This window comes from Monodelphis domestica, chromosome 5 (genome assembly GCF_027887165.1).
Source record: "Monodelphis domestica isolate mMonDom1 chromosome 5, mMonDom1.pri, whole genome shotgun sequence".
Taxonomy (NCBI): domain Eukaryota; kingdom Metazoa; phylum Chordata; class Mammalia; order Didelphimorphia; family Didelphidae; genus Monodelphis; species Monodelphis domestica.
The window spans coordinates 95089765-95111896 of NC_077231.1; the positions used below are offsets into that span (position 1 = coordinate 95089765).

The 22132-nt window shown below is 49.8% G+C and overlaps 1 protein-coding gene across 1 annotated transcript; it reads left to right on the forward strand.

Moving 5' to 3' along the window:
- The first annotated feature begins 2731 nt into the window (after positions 1-2731).
- On the forward strand, positions 2732-16093 carry PWP1 (PWP1 homolog, endonuclein). Its single transcript, XM_001375189.5, has 15 exons — positions 2732-2956; positions 4403-4461; positions 4797-4963; positions 5614-5699; positions 5920-6016; positions 7607-7717; positions 8217-8350; positions 9366-9439; positions 11427-11523; positions 12117-12178; positions 13434-13545; positions 14449-14539; positions 14817-14938; positions 15220-15325; positions 15949-16093. Exons 1-15 carry the CDS (start codon positions 2885-2887, stop codon positions 16071-16073), a joined length of 1515 nt encoding a protein of 504 aa, XP_001375226.2. The 5' UTR covers positions 2732-2884; the 3' UTR covers positions 16074-16093.
- Positions 16094-22132: the final 6039 nt, after the last annotated feature.

Here is a 22132-nt window from a genome sequence, read left to right on the forward strand (position 1 = left end):
CCCTAATCCAAGGTTTCGCTTACTTACTTAAGGCATAGGTCAGACCATATCACTGTCCTCAATAAATTCCAGTGGCTCCCTATCACCTTCAGGATCAAACATAAACTCCTTGGCTTGGCATTCAAGCTCCAACCTCACCTGCCCCCCTCCTGCCTTTCTGGTCTTCTTACCTCTCATTCTCCTACATCCTCTATAATCTAGTGTCACCAGTCTCCTGGCTCTTCCACTCACTTTGCATTGCCCAACTCTTGGCATTTTAATGGCTGTCGCCCCAAATCGGAATGCTCTCCATCTTCATCTCCACCTTCTGGCTTCTCTGGCTTTCTTTAGGTCTCAACTACAATCCCCTCTTCTATAGAAAGCCTTTCCCCACCCCTTTAATTCTAGTGTCTCCCCTCTGCTGAATGCCTCCAACTTACCCTATCTGTATCTTGTTTGTACACAGTCACTAGTATATTGTGCTAACGCATTATATGTGAGCTCCTTGAGGGCAGGAACTGTCCTTTTGTCCTTTCTTTTATCCCTAGAACTCAGTGCAGTGCCTGGCACATAGTAGGGGCTTCTCCCTTTTCCAGGGTCTCAGAAGCAACCTAGAACTGTATGTAATACATGCTTTGGGACAGCAGGTGGCGCTCCTCGTCTGTGTTCGATGAACCCTGATACTGTGTTCCGAGCAGTCTCTAGACACAGAGGATGCTTTGAGATCACTGTTATTGCCTCACCCTTTTCTCTAGTGATGAGCTTAATGGCACAAATGGTTATAGCCACCCTGTTTAATCTCCCTCAGAAATCAAATTGGTTTGTTTTGTTAAAGGGCTTGAGAGAATGAGCCATGAATTCTGGCAAGATTAGTACCTGCGTGACCATAGTCAAGTCATTTCAACTCTCAAGGTTTGTTTCCTCATCTGCTAACTGAGATTAGCCTTATGACATCGAAGGTCTCTTCTGTTTCTAAGTCTATAATCCTACAAATCTATGAGCTAGCCCCACTCTGGGAAATCACTTAAAGTGAATCTCTCTGGACCTCAGTTCCCTCTTCCATAAAATGACAGAATTGGATTTGATGGTTCTTCTAACTCTCAGACTCCCATCCTATGATGCTATCTAGAGCCTCTTCCAGCTCAAAGATTCATTGAAACATAGATTTCAAAGCACTTTAAAATTTGTAAAATTTTCAAAATTCCTTAAATATATTTTTCTCACTCCCAGTCTTGAAATTTTCTAACATTTCTAAGCTTCTCTATCTACTCTCAGATCTATCACCTGGAAGATGATGAAAGTACTGAGTCTCAGTGCCTCCATTGTTGCCACTGGAGAAAGCCAACAGTTGAGGTTCCTTTAGCTTTTTGATATCATAGGATAATCTTTGTGCTGACTGGTCTGAATTTTGTCTGTTGGCCAAGGTATGGGTGTCCCTCACAACTTTGATTATAATAGGATCCTAAATTTAAAGGTGGGAAGATCTTGGAAGCTAAAACCCAACCCCCTCATTTTTTAGAAAAGTAACTTGCCAAGATCATACAGGTAGGAAGTGGCAGAGAAGAAATTTGAACCCAGGTCTTCCTGATTCCAAGTCTAGCAATCTAGCTATTAGGCCAGGCTGACCCTCTCTATCATTAGTCCCTAGGTCCCATTCATTGTCTACTCAATAGTTATACAAAATAGCACGTGGAGTCAGGTCCAATCTTCCAATATCTAGAATTAAGTAAGATTGGGAGTCACAGGAAAAAAATAATCATTTCCCCAAAGGAGATAACACCCAAAGGACTGTCCTTTTTTTTCCTATTTTTATTCTTTGTTACATATAATAACAATTTTTGACAATTGTGCCATAAGAAATGAGCAAGATGAGTTCAGAAAAACCTGGAAAGACTTACATGAACTGATGCAAAGTGAAGTGAGCAGAACCAGGAGAACAATGTATAGAGAGGAACAGAAATATTATACAATGACCAACTGTGAAGGACTAAACCATTATTAGCAAAGCAAGTTTCTGAGATAACCACAAGGGATTCATGATAAAAATGTTATCCACAGCCAAAGAAGGAACTGTTGGGGATCTGGGTGCAGATCAAAACACACCACCTGCCACTTTATTTCCTTCATGAGATTTCTATTGCATGGGTGATATGTGACTTCTATCATGACATGAGCAATATGGAAATAGTTATTACATGAAAGTGTAGGTATAACCTATAGCAGACTATTCACTGTCTCAGGGAGGGAGAAAATCTGCTTCTCATGACCTCTCTGGTCTCAGTTTCCCCCCTCTGTAAAATGAAGGGAGCGGTAACCAAGTGACTCAGTGAACTGAGAGCCAGGCTTAGGCACAAGAAGTCCCCGGTTCCAATCTGGCCTCAGACACTTTCTAGCTGGGTGTCCCTGGCCAAGTCACTTAACCACTTTTGTTAACCCTTCCTGCTCTTCTGCCTTGGAACCCACATACAGTATTAATTCTAAGATGTAAGGTAAAGGTTTAAAAATGAAATGAAATGAAATGAACTAAAATAGAATAATATAAAGGGGTTGGCCTAAATGAACCCTGAGGTCACGTCCAGCTCTAAGGGTAAGATCCCTATCTCCTCCTCGGGCCTCAGTTTCCCCCCTCGCGGGCCCCGGTCAGCAAAGGAATGTTGGCTCCAGCCGCGCCTCCCTGCGCCTGCGCAGGCTCCACGTGGTGCCCAGCTCCAGCTCCTTTTGCCTCCGCCCCTCCCTGAGAGGCGCCTGACAATGACGCACTATGCAGGAGACAGCTGGCTTCTCATTTTAATGGGGCAGCGGCTGGGTCTAGTCTCCGTACTGTGACATCATCAGATCTGCGCCAAGAAGCTACCGCTTCAGTCTCCTTCCCCCTCGTGTAGCCCCTGGATCTCTGAACCGGGCCATGAAGCGCAGCCGGCAAGTGACATGCGTGGCGTGGGTCAGCAAAGGAATTGCCAAGGAGACTCCAGATAAGGTGAACGGCGGGGACTTGTCTCGTGGGGTCAGCGGAGCGGAAGGGAGAAGGAAAGCGCCTCCATAAAGTTCTGTCGTCCACCTCCGAACATTTGCCTAGGCTGTCCCGATCCTCGGAATGCACTCCCCCCTCCTTTTCCCCTATTAGAACTCCCCGCTTTCTTAGAGGTTCAGCCCAAGCGCCACCTCCTGCGTGAAGCTCTCCGGAACCCCCACCTCCTGTTACACTATCTTTTAGATACAAAGTATCAGAGCTGGCTCTGCCCCGCGACCCTAAGACTTGGACTCCGGAGGCGAGCCTGTGCAGGGGGCGGGGTTCGAACGCATAGCCTCTATGAAGTGGACTCTTAAGAGGAGGCCGTGGGACCACGCATGAGCTCCCGGACACTGGAGGAGGTGGAGGAGAGGAGGAATGGGAGCTCCTGACACTGGAAGAGGTGGAGGAGAGGAAGAAGGAGAGCTCCTGACCCAGGGCAAGAAGGGGTTCCAGATAGCGGCTAGGCAGGCCAGAGAAGGACCCTGATTCTCATGAAGGGCCAAACACGGGGTCCGGGATCCGAACCGAGGGCCGGGCTGGGCCTCCAAGCCTCTGGGCCTCCAAGCCTCATGTTCTTTGTAACCTCCAAAACCATGTTGATACCCAGAGACGGGAGAAAAGCTTGTGAAATGGATCTTTTCCCATTTGAGGCTCGGCGGGGAGCCTCGCCCCGGGTGCGGGGACCCTGTACCTGGAAAAGGAGGGGCTGGGGCAGGCGGCCTCCGGCTCCCACCCACTTCACAGGGTATGCCTGCACCCATGTACGGTCTGGCTGCACCCGCAGGGCAGCATCCAGGGCCCCACTCGGGATTTTCTCAGTGGAGATTTGGGAGAGATTCGCCATTTCCTTCTCTGGCTCATTTTACAGATGAAGAAACTGAGGCAAACAGGGAAGTGACTTGCCTAGGGTCACCCAGTTTGAGGGTGGTTTGAACTTGAGCCTTCCTGACGGGCCCAGGGCTCTGTATCCCTGGCTGTGCCAAAAGACATGGCAGAGGAATCAGGACAGCCACTATAAAGAGGCTCAAGAGTCTAGATTCCCCACAGAGGCCAGGCAGGAGCTAGTGCCTAATTGTTCCCAGTTTACAAATGAGCACGGTGACTTGACCAGAGTCAAGGTGGGGTTCAAACCAGAATCTTCCAGCCCTCTTGCCCCTGAGCTGCCTTAAGAGATAATTCAACCTCCAGGTTTACCAGAGGAAAATGAGGCCCAGTGAGTCTGGGGGATAAGAGGCAAGAACCGAGGCTGGGCCCCAGAGTCTCCAAAGGGCCCTTATAGGGAACAGCCAAGGTTCAGAATGGCTTCTGGCAGACAGCCACCCTCTAAATCCTCTTTGGAGCAACCTGGACCACTACCTGGTAAGGCTTCTGCCTCGAAGCCCTCCTGATATGCCTTCTGTGTCTCTGTAGGTAGAACTTGACAAGGACGAAGTGAAGCGGCTCATTGATGAAGCAAAGGAAAAAATAAGGTGAGCACTTCCAGGGCTTGCAGCCTGGTCTGTCCCATCTCCCTCTGCACTGACGGCTCACTATGAGCCCCAGGAGGCAGCAAGTCCTCCCTGCCTTAGGATTTGTTTGGGGTTTTGGCTTTAAAAGGTGACTCTATTATAAAAAATGAACACTATGGAAATAGGTATCAAGTGATAACACATGTATAACCCAGTGAAATTGCTCGTCAGCTCTGGGAGTGGGGAGGGAAGAGGGGAGGGAGACAATAAGAATCATGGAACCATGGGAAAATATTTTAAAATAAATAAATTTTTTTAAAAACACCTCCCTGCCTGACACTCTCATCTTCCCCCAGAGCCCTAGACAGTGGTGATGACGATGACGAAGGGGATGCCGCAGGGGATAGTGCAGGCCCTGCCCCTGTCCTGGCACAGGCAAGGGAGCCCCCCTCGGAAGGGCACCCAGAGGATGATGAGCTTGCCGAATACGAGATGGACAAATATGACGATGAGGAGGACACAGGTAAGGCTGCTTTTTGCCCTGGCCCCTCCCCCTCATGCTCCCGGGGTTTCTGAGCTCTGTTCAGGGGTTCTCACTGCTTGCCTTGGCTGCATATACTTCCAAGCCTGAGGTGCCGATCTGTAGTCTATAACACACAAGAAGTAAGACTCCCTCCTAGAACCCCTCCCTCCCCCCTTTTTCCCGTGCTAGGCCGTGGGGTCTCCACTGAGAGATAGACGGGCCTCGGAAGTACACGAATGAGGAGTGCAAGCCCCGGCCAGCACACATCTGGGGGAGGGTTTGGACTCAAGCCTTCTGCTTCCAAATTCCTGGTTTGAGGCCCACACTCCTGCCTTGGAACCAGTACTAGCATCAGTTATGAGCTAGAAGGTAAAGGTGTGGGGGAGACAAAGAGGGAGGGTGGCACCGAGAGAGTATCAGGTGCTTCCTACGTGCCCAGTGTTGGGGATACAGAATAGCCCCGGCCTTCCTCTCCTCTCCAGAGACTCACATGCTTACAGGAGAGATGAAGCCCAAATGGGCAGTAGATGATGGGCAGGGTTGGGGAGGCCAGCTCTGTGGCTTTTTGGCCCTGAGTTCTAAAAAGATGATCGTGGGTGTGTTCCCAACAGGTGCCAGTCTGTCCCTTCTCTTGTGTGTTCTCATTCTAGGTGCTGAGTCTCTCAGAGAGTCTCTCCTGGGGCTCACAGTCTATGGGAACAATGATGAAGACCCCTATGTTACTCTTAAAAACACAGTAAGTGCCATCCTCATACTTCTTAGCTGAGTGACCCTGGGTAAATCACTGTCCCCCTTGCCCAGCCCTTTCCCATCTTCTGCCTTGCCCAGTACGGTGGCAGTTCTAAGTCGGAGGGTCAAGGTTTCTGAAGTCCCCTGAGCCCTAAGAGACCCCTGTGCCGTCCCTGGTATGCTTCTGGCCGCTCACACACTTCTCTCGGCCTCTTTCCATCCATCAGGAGCAATACGAACACGAGGATTTCCTGATTAAGCCTGGAGACAATCTCATCGTTTGCGGTCGGGCAGAAGATGACCAGTGCAGCTTGGAGATCCATGGTGGGTGAGCAGAGGAGGCCGCAGGGTTGTAGGCTGTCATGGTGGCTTCCCTGAACAGCCACTGTCAGGCCCCCATGTGGTTTGGCCAGAGGTACCATCCTGGAGGTTCCTGGTCTTTTCCTGTGGGAGCTCGAGGTCTCAGATGTAGAAAGGAAACAGCCTCTGAGATCATCAGGATGGGCACCTCCCCCACCCAATTTTATAATGGGAGAAACTGAGCGGTCTGCCCAAGGCCAGAGCAGCTCGGAAGGTCAGGATTGGAATACAGAGTCTCTTTCCCCTAAATTGGACTGATTTTGTCTTTTCCAAAGAACCTTCCTTTGACTCCTTTTTGTCATTCAGTCGTTTCCATTTGGGCTTTTTTTGACCAAGATCCTGGACTGACTGGCCATTTCTTCCTCCAGCTTATTTTACAGATGGGGAAACTGAGGCAAACAGTGTAGTGACTCGTCCAGAGTTACCCATCCAGGAAGTATTCCAGGCCTGGCGCTCTAGCCACTACACTTCCTAGTTGCCTGCCTTTGGCCCTAGAATCCAGTATTAAACTGAAGCTGTGAGGAACAGTGGTGGAAGTACATAGTTCTGAGGCCTGGTTCTGGCATTTCTTAGTTTGGGGACCCAGGGTGAGGCCCTCAGTATCTTAGAGCCTTGAGTTGCCCCTGGGTAGAAATGGGCACTCTAATGCACCCCTTCCCAGGATTGCCAGGTCAGGGCTGCTTTGGCAGCTTCCCCAGCCAGCTGGCTCACTGCCCTCCCTGCCCCTCGGGGCAGTCATTAGATCAGAGGTTTAGAGCCAGAGGCCCTCCAGCCCAGTAGTTACAGATGAGGAAACTGAGGCTTTGGGAGGGGGAGGGACTGGCCCCAGGCCACACAGAGTGTATCAGAGACAGGATTTGAACCCATGTCCACTTCTGGTTCCCCTGTCCCATCCCACCGTGCCACGGGGGCGTGACAAAGGTCTGTAAGGAAAGTGCCGAGTGGTGGCCCTGGGAGGAGTCTATACATGGACCAGCAGAAGCCTGGATGGGGGGACTTTGAAGGTGCCCCTTTGTGAGAACGGTGGTAGCATCTCATAGAATCCCAAAGATGGCAAACATTCATGGAGGTCCTTGTGGTTTACCCAAATAGCATCTCCCTAGACTCTCCCAACCTTGGGAGGTGGCCGTGTCTATTATCCCCCTAGGACAGATGAGGGCACTGAGGCTAACAGTGGAAGAGACTTGGGGTCACACTGCCAGGAAGTGTTTGAGGCAGGATTCAAATGCAGGTCTCCCCGTCTTCAGGCCCAGCAGGCACTGTGTCAGCAAGGTCTTTTCCATTGCTGTGAGGAATATCGTGTGGAGGGCACACACAAGCCAGGGTTCACAGACCGCTCTGCTCCCCACAGCCCCAGTGTTTCTAGCCCCTTTTTTCTAGAAGGGGAAACTGAGATCCAGAGGTACAGTGACTTGGCCAGGGTCACTGAGAAAGTGTCAGAGGCAGACCTCAAACACACACCCCACCCCCACCCGCGTCCTCTTGTGAGGCTCCAATAGTCCCCTTGGTATCAGATGGGGCTCCGCCCTACAGCTCATCGCCTGGTTCTCTCAGTTTATAACCAGGAGGAGGACTCATTCTACGTGCATCACGACATCATCCTGTGTGCGTACCCCCTCTGCGTGGAGTGGCTGAACTTTGATCCCAGCCCTGACGAGGCCCCTGGTAAGATGCACATTCGCCCTATCCCAGTGGGGGGGGGGGGGCTTGGACGTGGGGGTCAGCTGGCCTTTCTGTGGGCTTGGGGGAAGGGGCGATGGAGTGGGGCTTAGCCCCCGCCAGTGCCATGTCTGGAGCCAGCCCGAGCAGCAGCGTCTTCAGGGCCCTGAGAGATCAGGCTCCTTGAGGATCCACAGCAGATGCTAAGGCCCGGAGCACAATCGCCCACAGAGACGGGCTCTGGGTGCAGGTCTAACTCCAAGCTGCAGCACATACAAAGTCTGGGGCCCAGAGAAAAGCTGCCCGGCCCTGAAGCTTCCCTGTGCAAGGGCAATGAACCCCACTCTCACCCCCAATCGGTGACTGATGTGCCCTTAGCACAGGGCCAGTGCAGAACGTATGGGATGTCAGCAGTGCCATCCTGGGCCTTTACCTGGCACATACTCTGCCCTCTTGCAGGAAACTATGTGGCTGTGGGCACCATGTCCCCTGTGATCTCTTGCAGGAAACTATGTGGCTGTGGGCACCATGTCCCCTGTTATCGAAGTGTGGGACCTCGATATCGTGGACTCTTTAGAGCCGGTATTCTCCCTTGGAAGCAAATCTGGGAAGAAGAAGAAGAAGAAGAAAGGGAAAAAGGTAAAGAGGAACGTTTAAAGCCCCAAGAGGATGGCAGGAAGATTGGCACAGCCCTATAAGCTGTTTTTGCTGCATCTAGAATCATTATCAAGGGAACTTGAGGAACAGCCTCTGTCCTCTGCATGCTTCTTGCCTAGGCAGTGGCCTCCCTCTCCGGCAGGGCCTCCTTCCCCTCTGATAACTGTTCAAGTGGGCACAGGCTGCCTCCTTTGGTATTCTGAACCCCTGCTCAGGCCTTAGAGTGAATGGTCCCTTTGGCTGTTCCTGTGGTGAACAATAGATAGTTGAGGGAGGCTACATGTGTCCAGCCCTGACCCAAGGATACTGGGCAGGTCCAGGCTTGAATGGAAAACTCCATCTTTGCTGGGAGATGTGGCCCCCTGCTGGACTTAGAGCTGGAAGGGACGATGGACATCCATTGGTGCTGCCACTTCCATTTCACAGCAATAGGAAACAAGCCCAAGAGGTTAAGTGAACTGTCTGAGGTTATACCTGGACATTTAGCCCTTTAAAGTTTATAAAGTGCTTTCTACACAGCCTCGCTTGAAATTTAAACAGCCCCATGGAAGAGGGATCACAGGTTCCACCCCATTTTACAGATGAGGAACTAAGACTTGGAGGTACAGTGACTTATCTTGGGTCACACAGGTCATATGTCAGAGATGGGGTTCTGTCCCAGGTTCTCTTACCCCAAATCCCAAGTAAAGCCCTTTATACTGGGGAGGCAGACCAAACCCTGGGCCCTTGCTGCCTTTAGCCTTCAAAGCAAACTTCCTTATTTGCAACCAAAGGACTTAATTATCATTAGAAATGGTTGAAAGCCAGGCCCAGAGAGATCCGGGGTTCCCATCTGGCCTCAGACACTTCCTAGCTATTTGACCCTGGTCAAGTCACTTCATCCCCATTGCCTAGATCTTACCACTCCTGCCTTGGAACCAACACATAGTATTGGTCCTAAGATGGAAGGTGAGGGTTTAAAAAAATAATAATAATCGAAGATCACTTCCTGTTACAGAGCCAAACAGCTGAAGAGACGCCAGAAGGACACACGGATGCTGTTCTTGATCTTTCGTGGAATAAGCTAGTCAGGTAAAAATGTTTTAAAATAGCTGGCCTGGATGAGTCATGTTCCCAGTTGATACATTTCCACTTCTCAGCGTCATACTCACAGAGGGTTTCTCCTCCCTACAGAGAGTCTCCGGAGCATGCTCACTCGTGCTGCCCCGGCTGTCCCCAACTCTCACACACGCACGCTTCTGGCAGGGACTGAGGCCTGTCTCTTCTCCATCCTTGCTCTCCCCTCACTGCCCCATGAGCAGGCTTCTTAGTGGGCTTTTGTGCCCTGAACTTCTTGATCCATAGTCATTGATTGTTAATCACGTGGCTGCTCTGTCTAGGCAGGCTGGCTACAAGCTCTGTGTGTGCCTGCTGGCACCTAGAAGGCAGCGAGGGCTGGTAGCCCAGCAGACCACCAGAGAGTCTAATTAGAAATCACAGGTGGTCACAGTGCAAGTCAAAAGAGAGGAACAAGTCAGTTACTTCTTAGCCATTTTTAGTTTCTTTTCCCAGCCTGGCAGTGAACGAGGGAGTCTGCTTTCCCAGAATCCCCTCTAACAGGGAGGTTTCCCCATCCATCTTTTTCTGGCTTTGCTGTGTTGATGGATGTGGCATGATCCCTCAGAATTGTTTTGTTTTAAGCTATTGATGAATGGTTTTGAGCAATTTTTTTACATGGTTGTTGGTAGTTTGTATTTCTTCTTTTGAAACCTGCTTGTTCACATTCTCTGACCAAACTTGCCATGGAGCATTGGTTTGATTTTACACTTTCACCTAAATCTACCTCTCCTTGTTCCTGAAGCCATCTAGCTCTGTTAATAATTTATATTTCCACTTTACTCCATTCTGTTCAAATTCCACTTACGGTAGCTCCAACGTTTGTCTTTGTCCCTAGAGTTAATTTTTTTTTCTTTATTAGAAGGGCCTGGAAAAGGAGATATGGCCCTAGGTACAAGCTTTGGGTCTCACTCTCTTTTTGGGTCATAAGGAGGATCCATGATAACTTTCAGGCATTAATAGTTGTTGAAAGACTGGATTAATGGATTTTTTATGGGTTCTAGAGCCCCAGTATTGACTTCCACTAAAACTGTTGCCATCACAAAATGCCTGCTCTCATGCTACTATCATAAGCTTCCTCTGAGGGCTTTTCTTGGGGAGTTCTTGTGTTTAATTAAGGTAGAGTAGTGTCTATAGCAGTCAGGTTAGAATATGCCTTGCCACTCAACAGCGAAGTGATTGGTGGGCATCGTACTGATGTGAGTGCCTGTTGTATCCATGGCAGTGTCGGTGTTTTCAGACACCCGTGACCAAATGAGCTCAGAATGTCAGTTCCCTGCAGCTTACTCAACAGGAATAGGAAATGTAATCAAAATAATTGAGTATGACCCTCGGACAAGAGAGACCTCCCTAGCCATGGACACAAGCTCACATGGGTCCCTGAAGTTGGTCACATCAACTCAGCTATACTGGGGTGACCCATATGGTTTCCTTTGGAGTGACTGCTTTACCCAGAGAATGGGGTACCCACCCCCACCTGTTGCATTTCTGTCATAGCAGCAATGATTTCTAGTAACTATTCTTTTTTTTTTAACCCTTACTTTCCATCTTAGAATCAATATTGTGTATCAGTTCTAAGGCAGAAGAGCAGTAAGGGCTAATGGGGTTCACGTGACTTGCCCAAGATCATACAGCTAGGAAATGTCTGAGACCAAACTTGAACCCAGGACCTCCCATCTCCAGGCTTGGCTCTCCATCCACTAAGCCTTTTAGCTGCCCCCAAGTAACTATACCAAAGTACCATTCCCTAAGAAGACTTAATCCCATCTTGTCTTTATTTTAAGTGTGTTCTTTTAGTGTTCTAGGTTGAAATTTTAGGCCTCAATTTCCAGGGGAAGCCTATTAAAGAATTTTTTTATTTAATGCACAACCAAGAAGTCATCTCTATTCTGCTAGTCCAATGTAATACCTCTGGGTTTTGGTGAAAGGTCACTTGCTCTGTTTTCTTTGCTCCTTTTTCCAGAAATGTGCTGGCCAGTGCGTCTGCTGATGGCACAATAATCCTCTGGGACATGTCTTTGGGGAAGCCCGCGGCCAGCCTGACTCTACACACAGACAAGGTATTTGATTTGGGGTTTCTCTCTGGGGTTGCAGGAAAATAGCCAGTCTATTCTCAGGAGACATCTCACACGTCAAGACAGATGTGTCCTTCAGCCACTGGAAGACGTAGGCGGGGGTATTTGTTCTGCGATCCTGAGATGCCGGCTTGTCCTCGGGAGGCTGGAGACACCGACATGTATTGTTTACAAAGTGTCTCACTCATCCAGGCAAGGGATTTCAGTGGATAGACTGTCTGGCTAGTCGTGGTCCAAAGGATTGAGCACATACCTCCTCTTTCTTAAAGGTTTAATTGTTTCAATTTCACTAATTTTCATTTCAAATATGACAAGCTGCCTCTTGTAGTAGCAAATAATAAAAGAAGGGGAAAAGCCCAGTTCAGCAAAGTGAGCCACTGCCTGAGCTTGGGCATCTGTGTGGTGCCCCCTGCCCCACGTCCCCTCACCTCTGAGAAGCGAGGAAGGAGGGAGATGTGTTTTTTCACCCTTCTTCAGGCCGAGCTCAGTCATCGTCGTTGCAGAGGGCTCGGCTTGGAATCATCTCCTTTCTCAGGCCAACATCCGACGGTTCCAGATTGTTGTGTGCTCCCTTTCAGGTTCAAACGCTGCAGTTCCACCCATTTGAGCCACAGACCCTCATTTCAGGTTCATACGACAAGTAAGTGACATCCCTGTGTGCTGCCCCTTGAGAGACTTTTCTGGGTGAGTTGTGGAGTTCAAGGGACGAAGAGCCAGCCAGGACCAAACAGTGCATTCCAGGAGCCATGCCTGGCGGCTCCTGGAGATGGCCACACTTACTTGCAAATGATATGCTGAAACCTTAAGCCCCAGGAGTCAGGTCTCTGCATTTTATTCAGCAGAGATGGCAAAGGGGGTTAGGACAATTAAGGCCAACTCTGCCGTGACGGGCTGGGCTCGTGCCTGTCGGCTGCTCCCCTGTGAGCAGGGGACCCATCATGCCTGCCTTTCTGGACAGAACCTCGGGAGATGCTTAATTGTTGGAAGCAGGCTTCCTTTCCTCTTTTAAGAAACCCTCACAACCCTTTCTTACTTGGTAAACTTTTGTAGTTTCTGAAATCAAGGGATATAGGGAAAACAGAGTCATGGGCCTGGAGTTGAAAAGGATATAAGCACCATCTATTCCAGCATCTTCCTTTTACACATAGGGAAACCGAGGCCCAGAGAGGTCAATTGCTTTGCCCAAGGTTACACAGGTAGTGACCAGGAGAGCTGAGACTTGAACCAGGCCTTCTGACTCCAGGTGAGCTGGCCTTTGGATCCTCATCACCACCCCAAGAGGTGGCTACTGTTATAATTGGAAGAAACTAAGACAGACAGACAGAAGTGACTTGCCCAGGGCCACACAGCTAGTTGTATGTGTATCCCCTTCCTCTGCCTGAGCTGCAGGAAGGCTTATGCCAACACAGCTCTTGGCAGATTTCAAACCCTGCTCCGTTCTCTCGGCTCATTCTCCCAACAGTCATTATCTCCCTTTTACACTCTTGGAGGACGAGTGCTCATTGAGCCTGTGATTCACCCAGCTTCATAGAGCCAATATTAGTTTGGGAATAAGGCCTTGACCCGAGAATGCCAAGTGCAATATTGTGTACCTGGGTGTGGTGCCCATGTAGTCCCTATGCCCAAGGAAGCGGCTGGCCTGGGCTGTCCAGCTCTTATTACCCATTCAGAGCCAGGGCTCCCCGGGGAGAGAACATGAAGAGGAGCCCCCAGCCTCTTCCCTGCCTCCCGGCTAGAGAGGCAGCATCTCCCTAGCCTCTGGAGAGATTTTTGCCCCTCCTCTCGTGGGGGACCCTCAGAAGAAAGTGGAGGAAGCTTTGAATTCCAGCCTTCAGCTCTTGCCAGGCCCTGGTCACTACGAAGTGCCCCTCACTCCCCTGTCCTTGGCCCTCCAGGTCTGTGGCCTTGTACGACTGCCGGAGTCCCCAGGAGAACCACCGCCTCTGGAAGTTCAGCGGGCAAGTGGAGAGGGTGACGTGGAATCATTTTTCTCCCTGCAACTTCTTGGTAAGGACCTTGACTCTTGCTGCCTTGGCACACGGGCTGCGGAGCCTGCCTGTGAAAAGAGCCTCGGTCCTCCCAGCCCCAACTGGCATCCCACAGGCAGCCCCAAAAGTCTGCCCGGAGGGCACAGGCGTACACAGGAAGGGGCTGGAGCACAGGGAATTTTGTCGGTTGAGTCCTTGCCACTATACAGTCACTTGGCAGGAGTGAAAGGAGCCTGAGCTATCAGTTCATTTTCGTCTAGATCGGGGAGTGTGGGCACACAGCGCTCTCCAGTGGGCAGGTTCAGTAAGAGCAGTACCAGAGGAGGGAGGGAGCCACGAATAGGATGGGGAGGAATTGGGCAGCAGGAGGCCCGGGGAGGCTGGGCAGCTCTGCCCATCTCGCCTCCATCGCCCCTCCAGTTACACATATGAAATGTGTCCCGAGAGCAGGCTCGGACTCTCTCATTATCCCCAGTACCTCGCCCGCGTGATGACAGTGATGGCAATGATGCTGCCCGAGCCACATTTATTGAACGCCTTAACATTGATTTTCAAACGCTTCATTTGATCCTCACAAATGCCCTGGGAGGCAGGTGCATTTGTCATCCCAGAACAGGAAACTGGAGCGGAGTTTAAGTGACCTGCCGAGAGTCACACAGCTCAGAGAAGACCCGAGTTCAGATCCAGCCTCAGCTGCTTACTAGCTGTGACCCTGGGTCAGGCATTTAACCCATTTGCCTCAAAAGTTAAAAAAAGAAACAGGTTGTTAAGCAGGCCTGTGGTAAGTGCTTGCTGGTCACTTCATGAAATAATTAATGAAAGTTGCCCGGGTGAAGGGACCCACCGAAGCCTCCGGCTCCCGCCCTCTCAGGCTCTTGGCTGACCGTGGGGTGTATTCTTGTCCCTTGTGTTTTCTCCCCAGGCTAGCACGGAAGATGGCTTTGTGTACAACCTGGATGCCCGTTCAAATAAGCCGATTTTTACCCTCAAGGCACACGATGAAGAAGTTTCTGGTGGGTATAAGTGATTCCTTCCTTTATTTCTTCATACTTGTTGGTGAATAACTTATCTTCCATCTTAGGCTCCAAGGCCGAAGAGTGGTAAGGGCTAGAAAATGGAGACCACGTGACTGCCCAGGGTCACCCAGCTGGGAAGTGTCTGGGGCTAGGTTTGAGCCCAGGACCTCCCGTCTACTGAGCTACCTGGCTGGCCCCAATTGAATACACAGTTAAAGGAGAAAGACGTCTGACCTGGTGAGCCTAGCAAAACCCATCTTGCCTTCCTTTCTAGGACTTGAACTGAGCAGTCAGGTGAAGGGCTGCCTCGTGACCACTTCATCAGACAAATATGTCAAGATTTGGGACATATTAGGAGACAAGCCAAGTCTGGTCCACTCCAGAGACATGAAAATGGTGAGAAGCTCCGGGTGCCTTTTGTACTTCAGCCCGGAGCGGGGCTGGCCCCACCACTGAGGGCAAGGAGGCTCGGTCCTGACTGGCGAGACCCTGGCCTCGGGGCAGTCTTCACTGCTGGGGGTGGAGGGTGACAGCGACTGTTCCCAGAGGCCTTTGGGCTCCATGTCACAGGGGGCAGACAGGGCCACAGCCTTCACCCCATCTGTCTGTGGGGGCGTCCCTTCTCGGTGCCTGGGGCGGGATGCCGCCCATTTCTGACCCCTGTTGCTCTCCCTCAGGGCATCCTCTTCTGTACCTCCTGCTGCCCAGACTTGCCTTTTGTCTATGCGTTTGGGGGTCAGAGAGAAGGGCTGCGGGTCTGGGACATCAGCACCATCTCTTCAGGTAAGGCTCCTCCATGCTCCGGGTGGTCCTGCCTGGGGTCCGGGCACAGACCATCTCGAACAGGGACCAGAGGGTGTGGGCACGGCCCCGATGGGCGGCTGACTGGCCTGGCGTGTGGCCTCAGGGAGTTATGTGGGGCATGGAGGGGCGCGGTGACTGGCCAGGGTCCCCCAGCTGGTGTGGGTCAGAGGCGTGACTAGAACTTGGGTCTCCCCAGCTCTCGGGCCAGCCCTGTGCCCCTTAGAGTACTCTTCCCCTTCCTGGGTGTGCTTCATGGAATTTTATGAGAAGCACTTTAAGCCCAAAGAATCCTCCTCCTCCTCCTCATCACTATAATAATGGCGGCTGTCTCGGGTGCCTGCCTGGCGCCTCTCCTCCCGCCTCAGTCTACACGACTCGGACCCCTTTTCTTGGGAAAGCTGCACAGGGGACGGGTCTCCAGATGGGGTGCGGCCAGAGGCGCCCGGGGAGGAAGCGGGGCAAGAGCAAAGCTTGAGAGGGTTCAGGCCTGTCATCCGTCCCTCCGAGCAGCTTCCGGCCTCTGGGGTGGCCGTGATTGGAAAAGGAGCATCAAGGGCCCGGGAGGCTCCCTGCAGACCCTCAGCCTCTCGCTTCCTTTTCAGTGAAGGAAGTCTTTGGGAATCGAGAACAGCTGATCGTCTCCAGTCAGCCGCGTTCATTGGTCAGCAGTTCGCTCGCCCTCTCAGGGAGGGACAGCGGGGACTCGGAGACGGCCATGGAAGCTTAATAAACCCCTCATCATCTCTTCTGGGGTGTCCATTCACTCGCTGCTGCGGCCGTGCCAACTGACCTGAAAGGAAGTTGTGCCACGGGGGGGCGGGGGGGGAGAGGGGGGGAGTGGGCCTGGGCTAAGCAGGGGACGGGATGTGTGGGGGTGTCAGCGCCAGTGTGACTGCTGGGGGGCAGTATGGAGGGGATGGACCCTGGCACCTGCCTCTGTCCTGGCTCAGAGCCCAGAGCTGTAAAGTGAGCTGACAGGCGGTGCCCCCAGCATCCCTCAGCTTCACCTTCCCGGAGGTGCTGTCAGGACTCCTATGTAGCGGGGGCTCCTGCCCCATCTCTGTACCCCTCCTGGGTCCTTGCTGGCCACCCCCAGCCCTTCGAGGCAGAGAGCACGCCTCAGCTCTCGGTCAGTCGGCAGGCAGCTCCTGAGCCCCAATGGCAGGGCTGAGGATAAAAATGAAGCGCCCCTGCCCTCCCAGGGCTCAATGTAAGGGCACAGAGTGCACGGAGGATGGGCCTGGAGCCAGAGAGATTCGGACACTGACCCGCCATGCAACCCTGGACAGCTCACTTCTCTGCCTGCCCTCCAAGGGCCATGGGGGGCGGTGGGGGACACACCCTCTGGGGAATTGTACGGTGCAAGAATCAGCCGCTGCTGTGTGCTGTAAAAGTGTCAGCTGCTCCAGTTCTGAGCACAGGTTTGCCAGGCAAGAATATAACTAGGATGGTTTAAAAAAACCCAAGACTTCTTGGACCCAGGGCCGCCTTAGCCCTCCCCCTCACTTTGTAGCAGATGAGGCCCACGGCAGGGGAAGGGACTTAGAAACATCGATTCAGAGCCAGAGATCTTGGAGATCTCATTTGAACTTGGGTCCTCTGACTCTGGGATCAGTGCTCTTTCCATATGAATGCCTTTGGTCAGCTGGTGCCCCCTCTTCCTAGAGCCACCCTGCAGCCCTCCTAAGGCCCACTCCTCCCAGATCAGAGTTCCTCTAGAGCAGCAATGGTGAACCTTTTAGACCGACTCCCCAAACCAACCCTCTCACTTGCATGTGACAGGAGAGGGAGCCAACTCTCCCATTGAGCTGCTGGCAGAGGGGTGGGGGATGGGAGAAATGTACTCAGGTGCTTGAGGAAAGGGGGAGGGGAACAGCCCCCACCGGCACCAGTGCCATAGGTTCGCCAACATAGTCCTAGAACCTCTGTTTTGTGAAGGGGCCTGTCCTGGCACCTATTTGTATCCCCAGCACATGGTAAGCACTTCAGTGCTTCCTTCCTCCCTCCCTCCCTCCTCCTTGCCTTCCTTCCTTCATTCCTCCCTGTCTCTCCTCCTTTCCTTCCACCACCTATGCCATCTGCCCCTCCACGTTCCCTTGCCCACTTGGCCTTTTGTTCCATTTTCTCCTCTGGCTCTGCCTCATTTCTCCCTAAGATCTCTTTAAAGGCCTTCTTCATATGTGTTCATTGGTAGGCACATGGGCTTGTCTCCAACTCCATCCATCTGTTAAACCAAGGAGAAGAGAACATTTTGCTAGCAATTAATTTAATTAGACTTATCTACTAGAATATTCCCTCTCTCATTTAGAAATTAATGGGACTTTACTGCTCTTTGTTAAATGGGCCCTTCTTTGTGTATTAAAAACAACTTCAGACCATCAGAGCTTGTCACCTAAAATGCTCTGAATTTATTTGGAAGAAGTAATGAAGAATATTATATAGCGGTTCTACTTGGCATGGCTGATCAAGCCATAGTCATTTCAGGCTTGATTATATGACTAGTCCTGACTGTGCTACTGAAGAACTTCATTAGGTGTGAGACATGGCTGGGTCACTCTCCTGTGCCTCAGTTTCCTCATCTATCAAAGAGGCTGAACTAGGTGATTTCCAACTCTTGAGACATTCCAAGTGTTCAAAGGGTCACACAAGCAAGGATGCACCTGAGACCAGATTTGAACTCAGGATCTCCCATCTGTAGGCCTGGGTATCCACTGAGCCACCTAGCTCCCTCCATTCTGGTATCATTGCCAAGAAAACCCCTAAATGGGGTCACAAAAAATCAGATGACTGAAAATGACCAAACAGCAACAAAGGTCCTAAATCGATGCTTCTCTATGACCATGCTGTATACATGCATGTTTTGCAAGTGCTTGATAAAGATTAATTCAACGAATTGACCAATTACCCATCTCTTGGCCACAAAACTTAACTTTTTCCTTTGCAAATCCCAGCAGCAACAAAATTATCTCGGTTTTGTTGCTCTTGTTATTTGTTTTCTAAATTTTCTTCTTATATTTGGGCCAGTTCCTAAAAAGTCCCTAACAGCATATTCCAAGATCATCTTTGGGGCTTTTGAATAATTTATTTTTCACAGTTGAGTGCCAGTTTGCCCATACCAATTAAATGCAATGGGCCACAAAAGTGTTCTCGGCTCATAAAAGAGACGCCTCACAATCCCCCTGCAAACATACAGGTCCTGGCACCCACTGTGTGGTCCACAGTGGAAAGCAGAGGAAGGCGGGTGGGCTAGTGGGGCAATAAAAGCTCCCAGCAATGTCAATTAAATCTGAAGAGAACCCCGGAGTGGAGATGAGCACATTTTAAAATCAGGCCCATGGTGCCATGGAGAGTGCGGAGCCCAAGTACAAAACCGACACGGAAGATGAATCCCATTTTAATATTAACTGCAGCAAAGACAGGAGAAGAAGTCTGCCTGGCAGAATGAGATCCTTTGGAGCAGCCCTTGGTATCACAAGGAATGTGTGTCAAGAGGAGAGGGAGGTGTGTTAACCTGGTGACAAGTGATCCCCTAACAGAGGAAACAAGGGTTTTGTGAACTGAGCCCTGCTTCATGATTCTAGGTCTAAGCATTTGTTTTACGGGAGACGTGGGCCCCGTTTGCAAGCGTATTCTATTAGAGCAGCCTGAGCCTGAATTCGGCTTCTGAACATGTAAATCAAGGCGGCCAACTAGTAATCCATCCACAAGCATTTCTTGGACTCCTGCTGTATGCCAGGCACTGTGCTAGATGCTGGAGATTCGAGACAAAGAATGAAGCGACCCAAAGGGGCCAGGAAGTACCTGCATAAGGAGAGGGAGAGGACCGGACCTGGGATTCTTCAGGATGAGGACACTCCCTCTACCCCTACAGCCCGTCTCATGATTTTGGAGACTTGCCTAGAGTGATGAAAGTTTTGGTAAATTGTTCAGGGTCACACAGAGGGGGCATCGAACCCAGATCTTCCTGACTCTCCAGGGTGTCCCCGGCATCGTCTCCCTGCCACTTTAAGGCTTACATGCTAGCAGTCATCTGCCTTAAAAGAATATTTAAGCCTTAATAGCTTAACATGACACAGACCCTTGGGACCCCCTCTATCAGTATATACAGAATAATAAATATAAAGAGAGTAAATACAAAGGCCTCAAATTCAGGATCATCTGGGAGTTGGAAGGAAATGATTGCTTTTGATAATAGAATATAAGTAGAGTGAAGAGGAGTCAAATTCCCCTCCCCTACTGTGAACAAGATTCAGGGATGGATGCAAGTGGGAATGACTAGAAGGAAAGGGAGAGAGGGAGTTGGATTCCTTACCCTCTACTGAGCTGACAACTTCCAAGAGCCTCGGTTTCTTTTGTGAACTGAAGATAACTAAATCAGCCACCTTCATCTCATGGTGGTACAGAATGGGGCATTGTCTACTTCAAAGCATTATAGAAATGTGGATTATTTCAATTTTGGCCTTGGATACTTCCCAGCTGGGTGACCCTGGGCAAGTCACCTAACCCTCATTGCCTAGCCCTTATCACTCTTCTGTCTTGGAACTGATACACAGTATTGATTCTAAGGTGGAATATAAGAGTTTTTAAAAAGAAAAGAAATGTGACTTATCGTGATTTTAGTTAGTATACTAATTATCAGAAACAAACATTAGCTGCGAATCTTCCGCAGGTGTGGATGTCGACCTGCCATTCTTCCTCTTCACTCCTGGTGGTTAATTGTTGGTTTTAAATGTTGTATAAGTTAAAGGTTCTCCACCAAAGTCAAATAGTTCCTGATATTGGGAAGAGGGTCTCTCGAGCTTGGATTGATCTGGGTTAGAGCCCATAAACATAGACACACACAAATATAGTCCATTGTTCAGTCGTGTCTGGCTCTGGGACCCCATTTGAGATTTTCTTGACAAAGAGACTGAAGTGGTTTGCCATTTCCCTCTCCAGCTCATCTTACAGATGAGAAAACTGAGGTTAACGGGATTAACAGGGTCATCCAGCTAGTCTCACACACACACAGTGTGGAATATATATATATATATATATATATATATATATATATATATGTATGTATATATGCACACCCACACTTTAGTTTTCTTTGTAACCCTGTTTTATGTTGGGCATTTAAAACAACATTCTGAGAAGGGGGTCCATAGACGGCCAGGAGGATCCGTGACCCCCGGAATGTGAAGAACCCCTGTATTGACTATCTGAGGTAGGTGAACCGTGGAAACATTTCAGTCAGAGAAGGGGGTTCTCCAAGCCATCCAAGCGTGATAGCGTATCTCCTTCAAGCCAGCTTTGTTTCTGACTTTTCTGGAACTTTAGCTCTTGTATCAGCCATTCCTCCAACCATCTCCCTGGATAGTAGTAGATGTGATGGACATGCAGTATCCTTTTAAAATGAGGGACTGGACCTGAGAATTCATGAGACAGGGAACCCCCCTCCCCATGAAGAAAGCCCTCTCTTATCAATGGAAGTCTCCAGACCTCATGCTTAAGTGTCCAGAGTCAGAGCCAACATGTCAGCATGTCCTATTAGAATTATTGAATGTCCATCAATAAACATTTCTTGGGTATCTACTATGTGTGGGTACAAATGAAAATGGGTAATGCCAGTACTTTGGATGACATTGTAGCTGAGTTTGGAATCAATGAATAAACACGTATTTGCTCAGAAGACAGCTGTGTTCCTTGTCTGCAAAGAGGAGAAATACAAAACCAAATCTCATGATGGTGAACTTTTCAAAGACTGGCAGCCATTATTTATGTAGAATCATATAGAATGGTGCTGAAAATGAGGGCTGGGAGATGATGAGAACTTTTGGATTATGAATAGAAACTTTTATTATATCTTTGAGGATGTCACTTCACCTTGGGGCCATCTAAAATGATTCTATCCTTATAGTATTGGCAGCAAGAAAACAATGAATATAATTGGTAAGAGAGTAAGACTGAGAGAACATGATTTACAAACAACCAAATGTTTTAGGGCTTGGACTGGAAATGGCCTCATGTCACTTCTTCTGTTGGCTGCTTGATTGTCTAGGGCAGTGATGGTGAACCTTTCAGATATGGAGTGCCATGCCCCACCCTACTCCCAGAAACTCAGTGGTGTGTGTCCCCCGCCCTTACCTCAGACAGGAGGTGGAAGTGGTCCCTTTGGGCTACTGGGCAGGGGGGGGTAGGGAGTGTGAAAAAAATGCCAGGAATGGGAGCAGCTTTGCCTGAGTTCCTCTGCCTTTCTAGTAACAAAAGGGGGGGGGGGAGGATGACCTACATGTCCACAGAGAGCATTCTACATGACATCTTTGGCATTTGTGCCATAGGTTCACCATCACTGGCCTAGGGATTGTGCTGTAGATCTGTATCTATGTAAAGGTATCATAGTGGAGCCCATATTCTAATTTTTAACTTCTAAAATGTGAATGGGAGGAACAGTGAAGTAGCACAGTGGAGAGTTGGGAAGGCTTGGGTTCAAATCTGACCTCAGACACTTCCTGGGCAAGTTACCTAACCCCAGTTACCTAGCCCTTTCTTCTCTTCTGCCTTGGAATGAATATGTAGTATTGATTCTAAGACAGAAGGTAAGAGATTTTTTTAAATTCTATAAATACATATTATGTATAATATTTATATACTATATATAATAATATAAATATAAATAAGAAAAAAGTGAATGGGGTCTTGCTAGTTACGGATAGAGTCATGCTAAAACACAGGTTATGTTGCAAATAAGGAATCTCAAATTCCTTCTATCTGGACTGTGACCAGTGTTTGTTGTTTGACTGT

Coding starts and splice junctions, on each gene's coding strand:
- PWP1 (XM_001375189.5), top strand. CDS start 2,885: ATGAAGCGCAGCCGGCAAGTGACATGCGTGGCGTGGGTCAGCAAAGGA. Junction 6,017..7,606: donor GTGCAGCTTGGAGATCCATG/GTGGGTGAGCAG, acceptor TGGTTCTCTCAG/TTTATAACCAGGAGGAGGAC. Junction 11,524..12,116: donor TGACTCTACACACAGACAAG/GTATTTGATTTG, acceptor GCTCCCTTTCAG/GTTCAAACGCTGCAGTTCCA.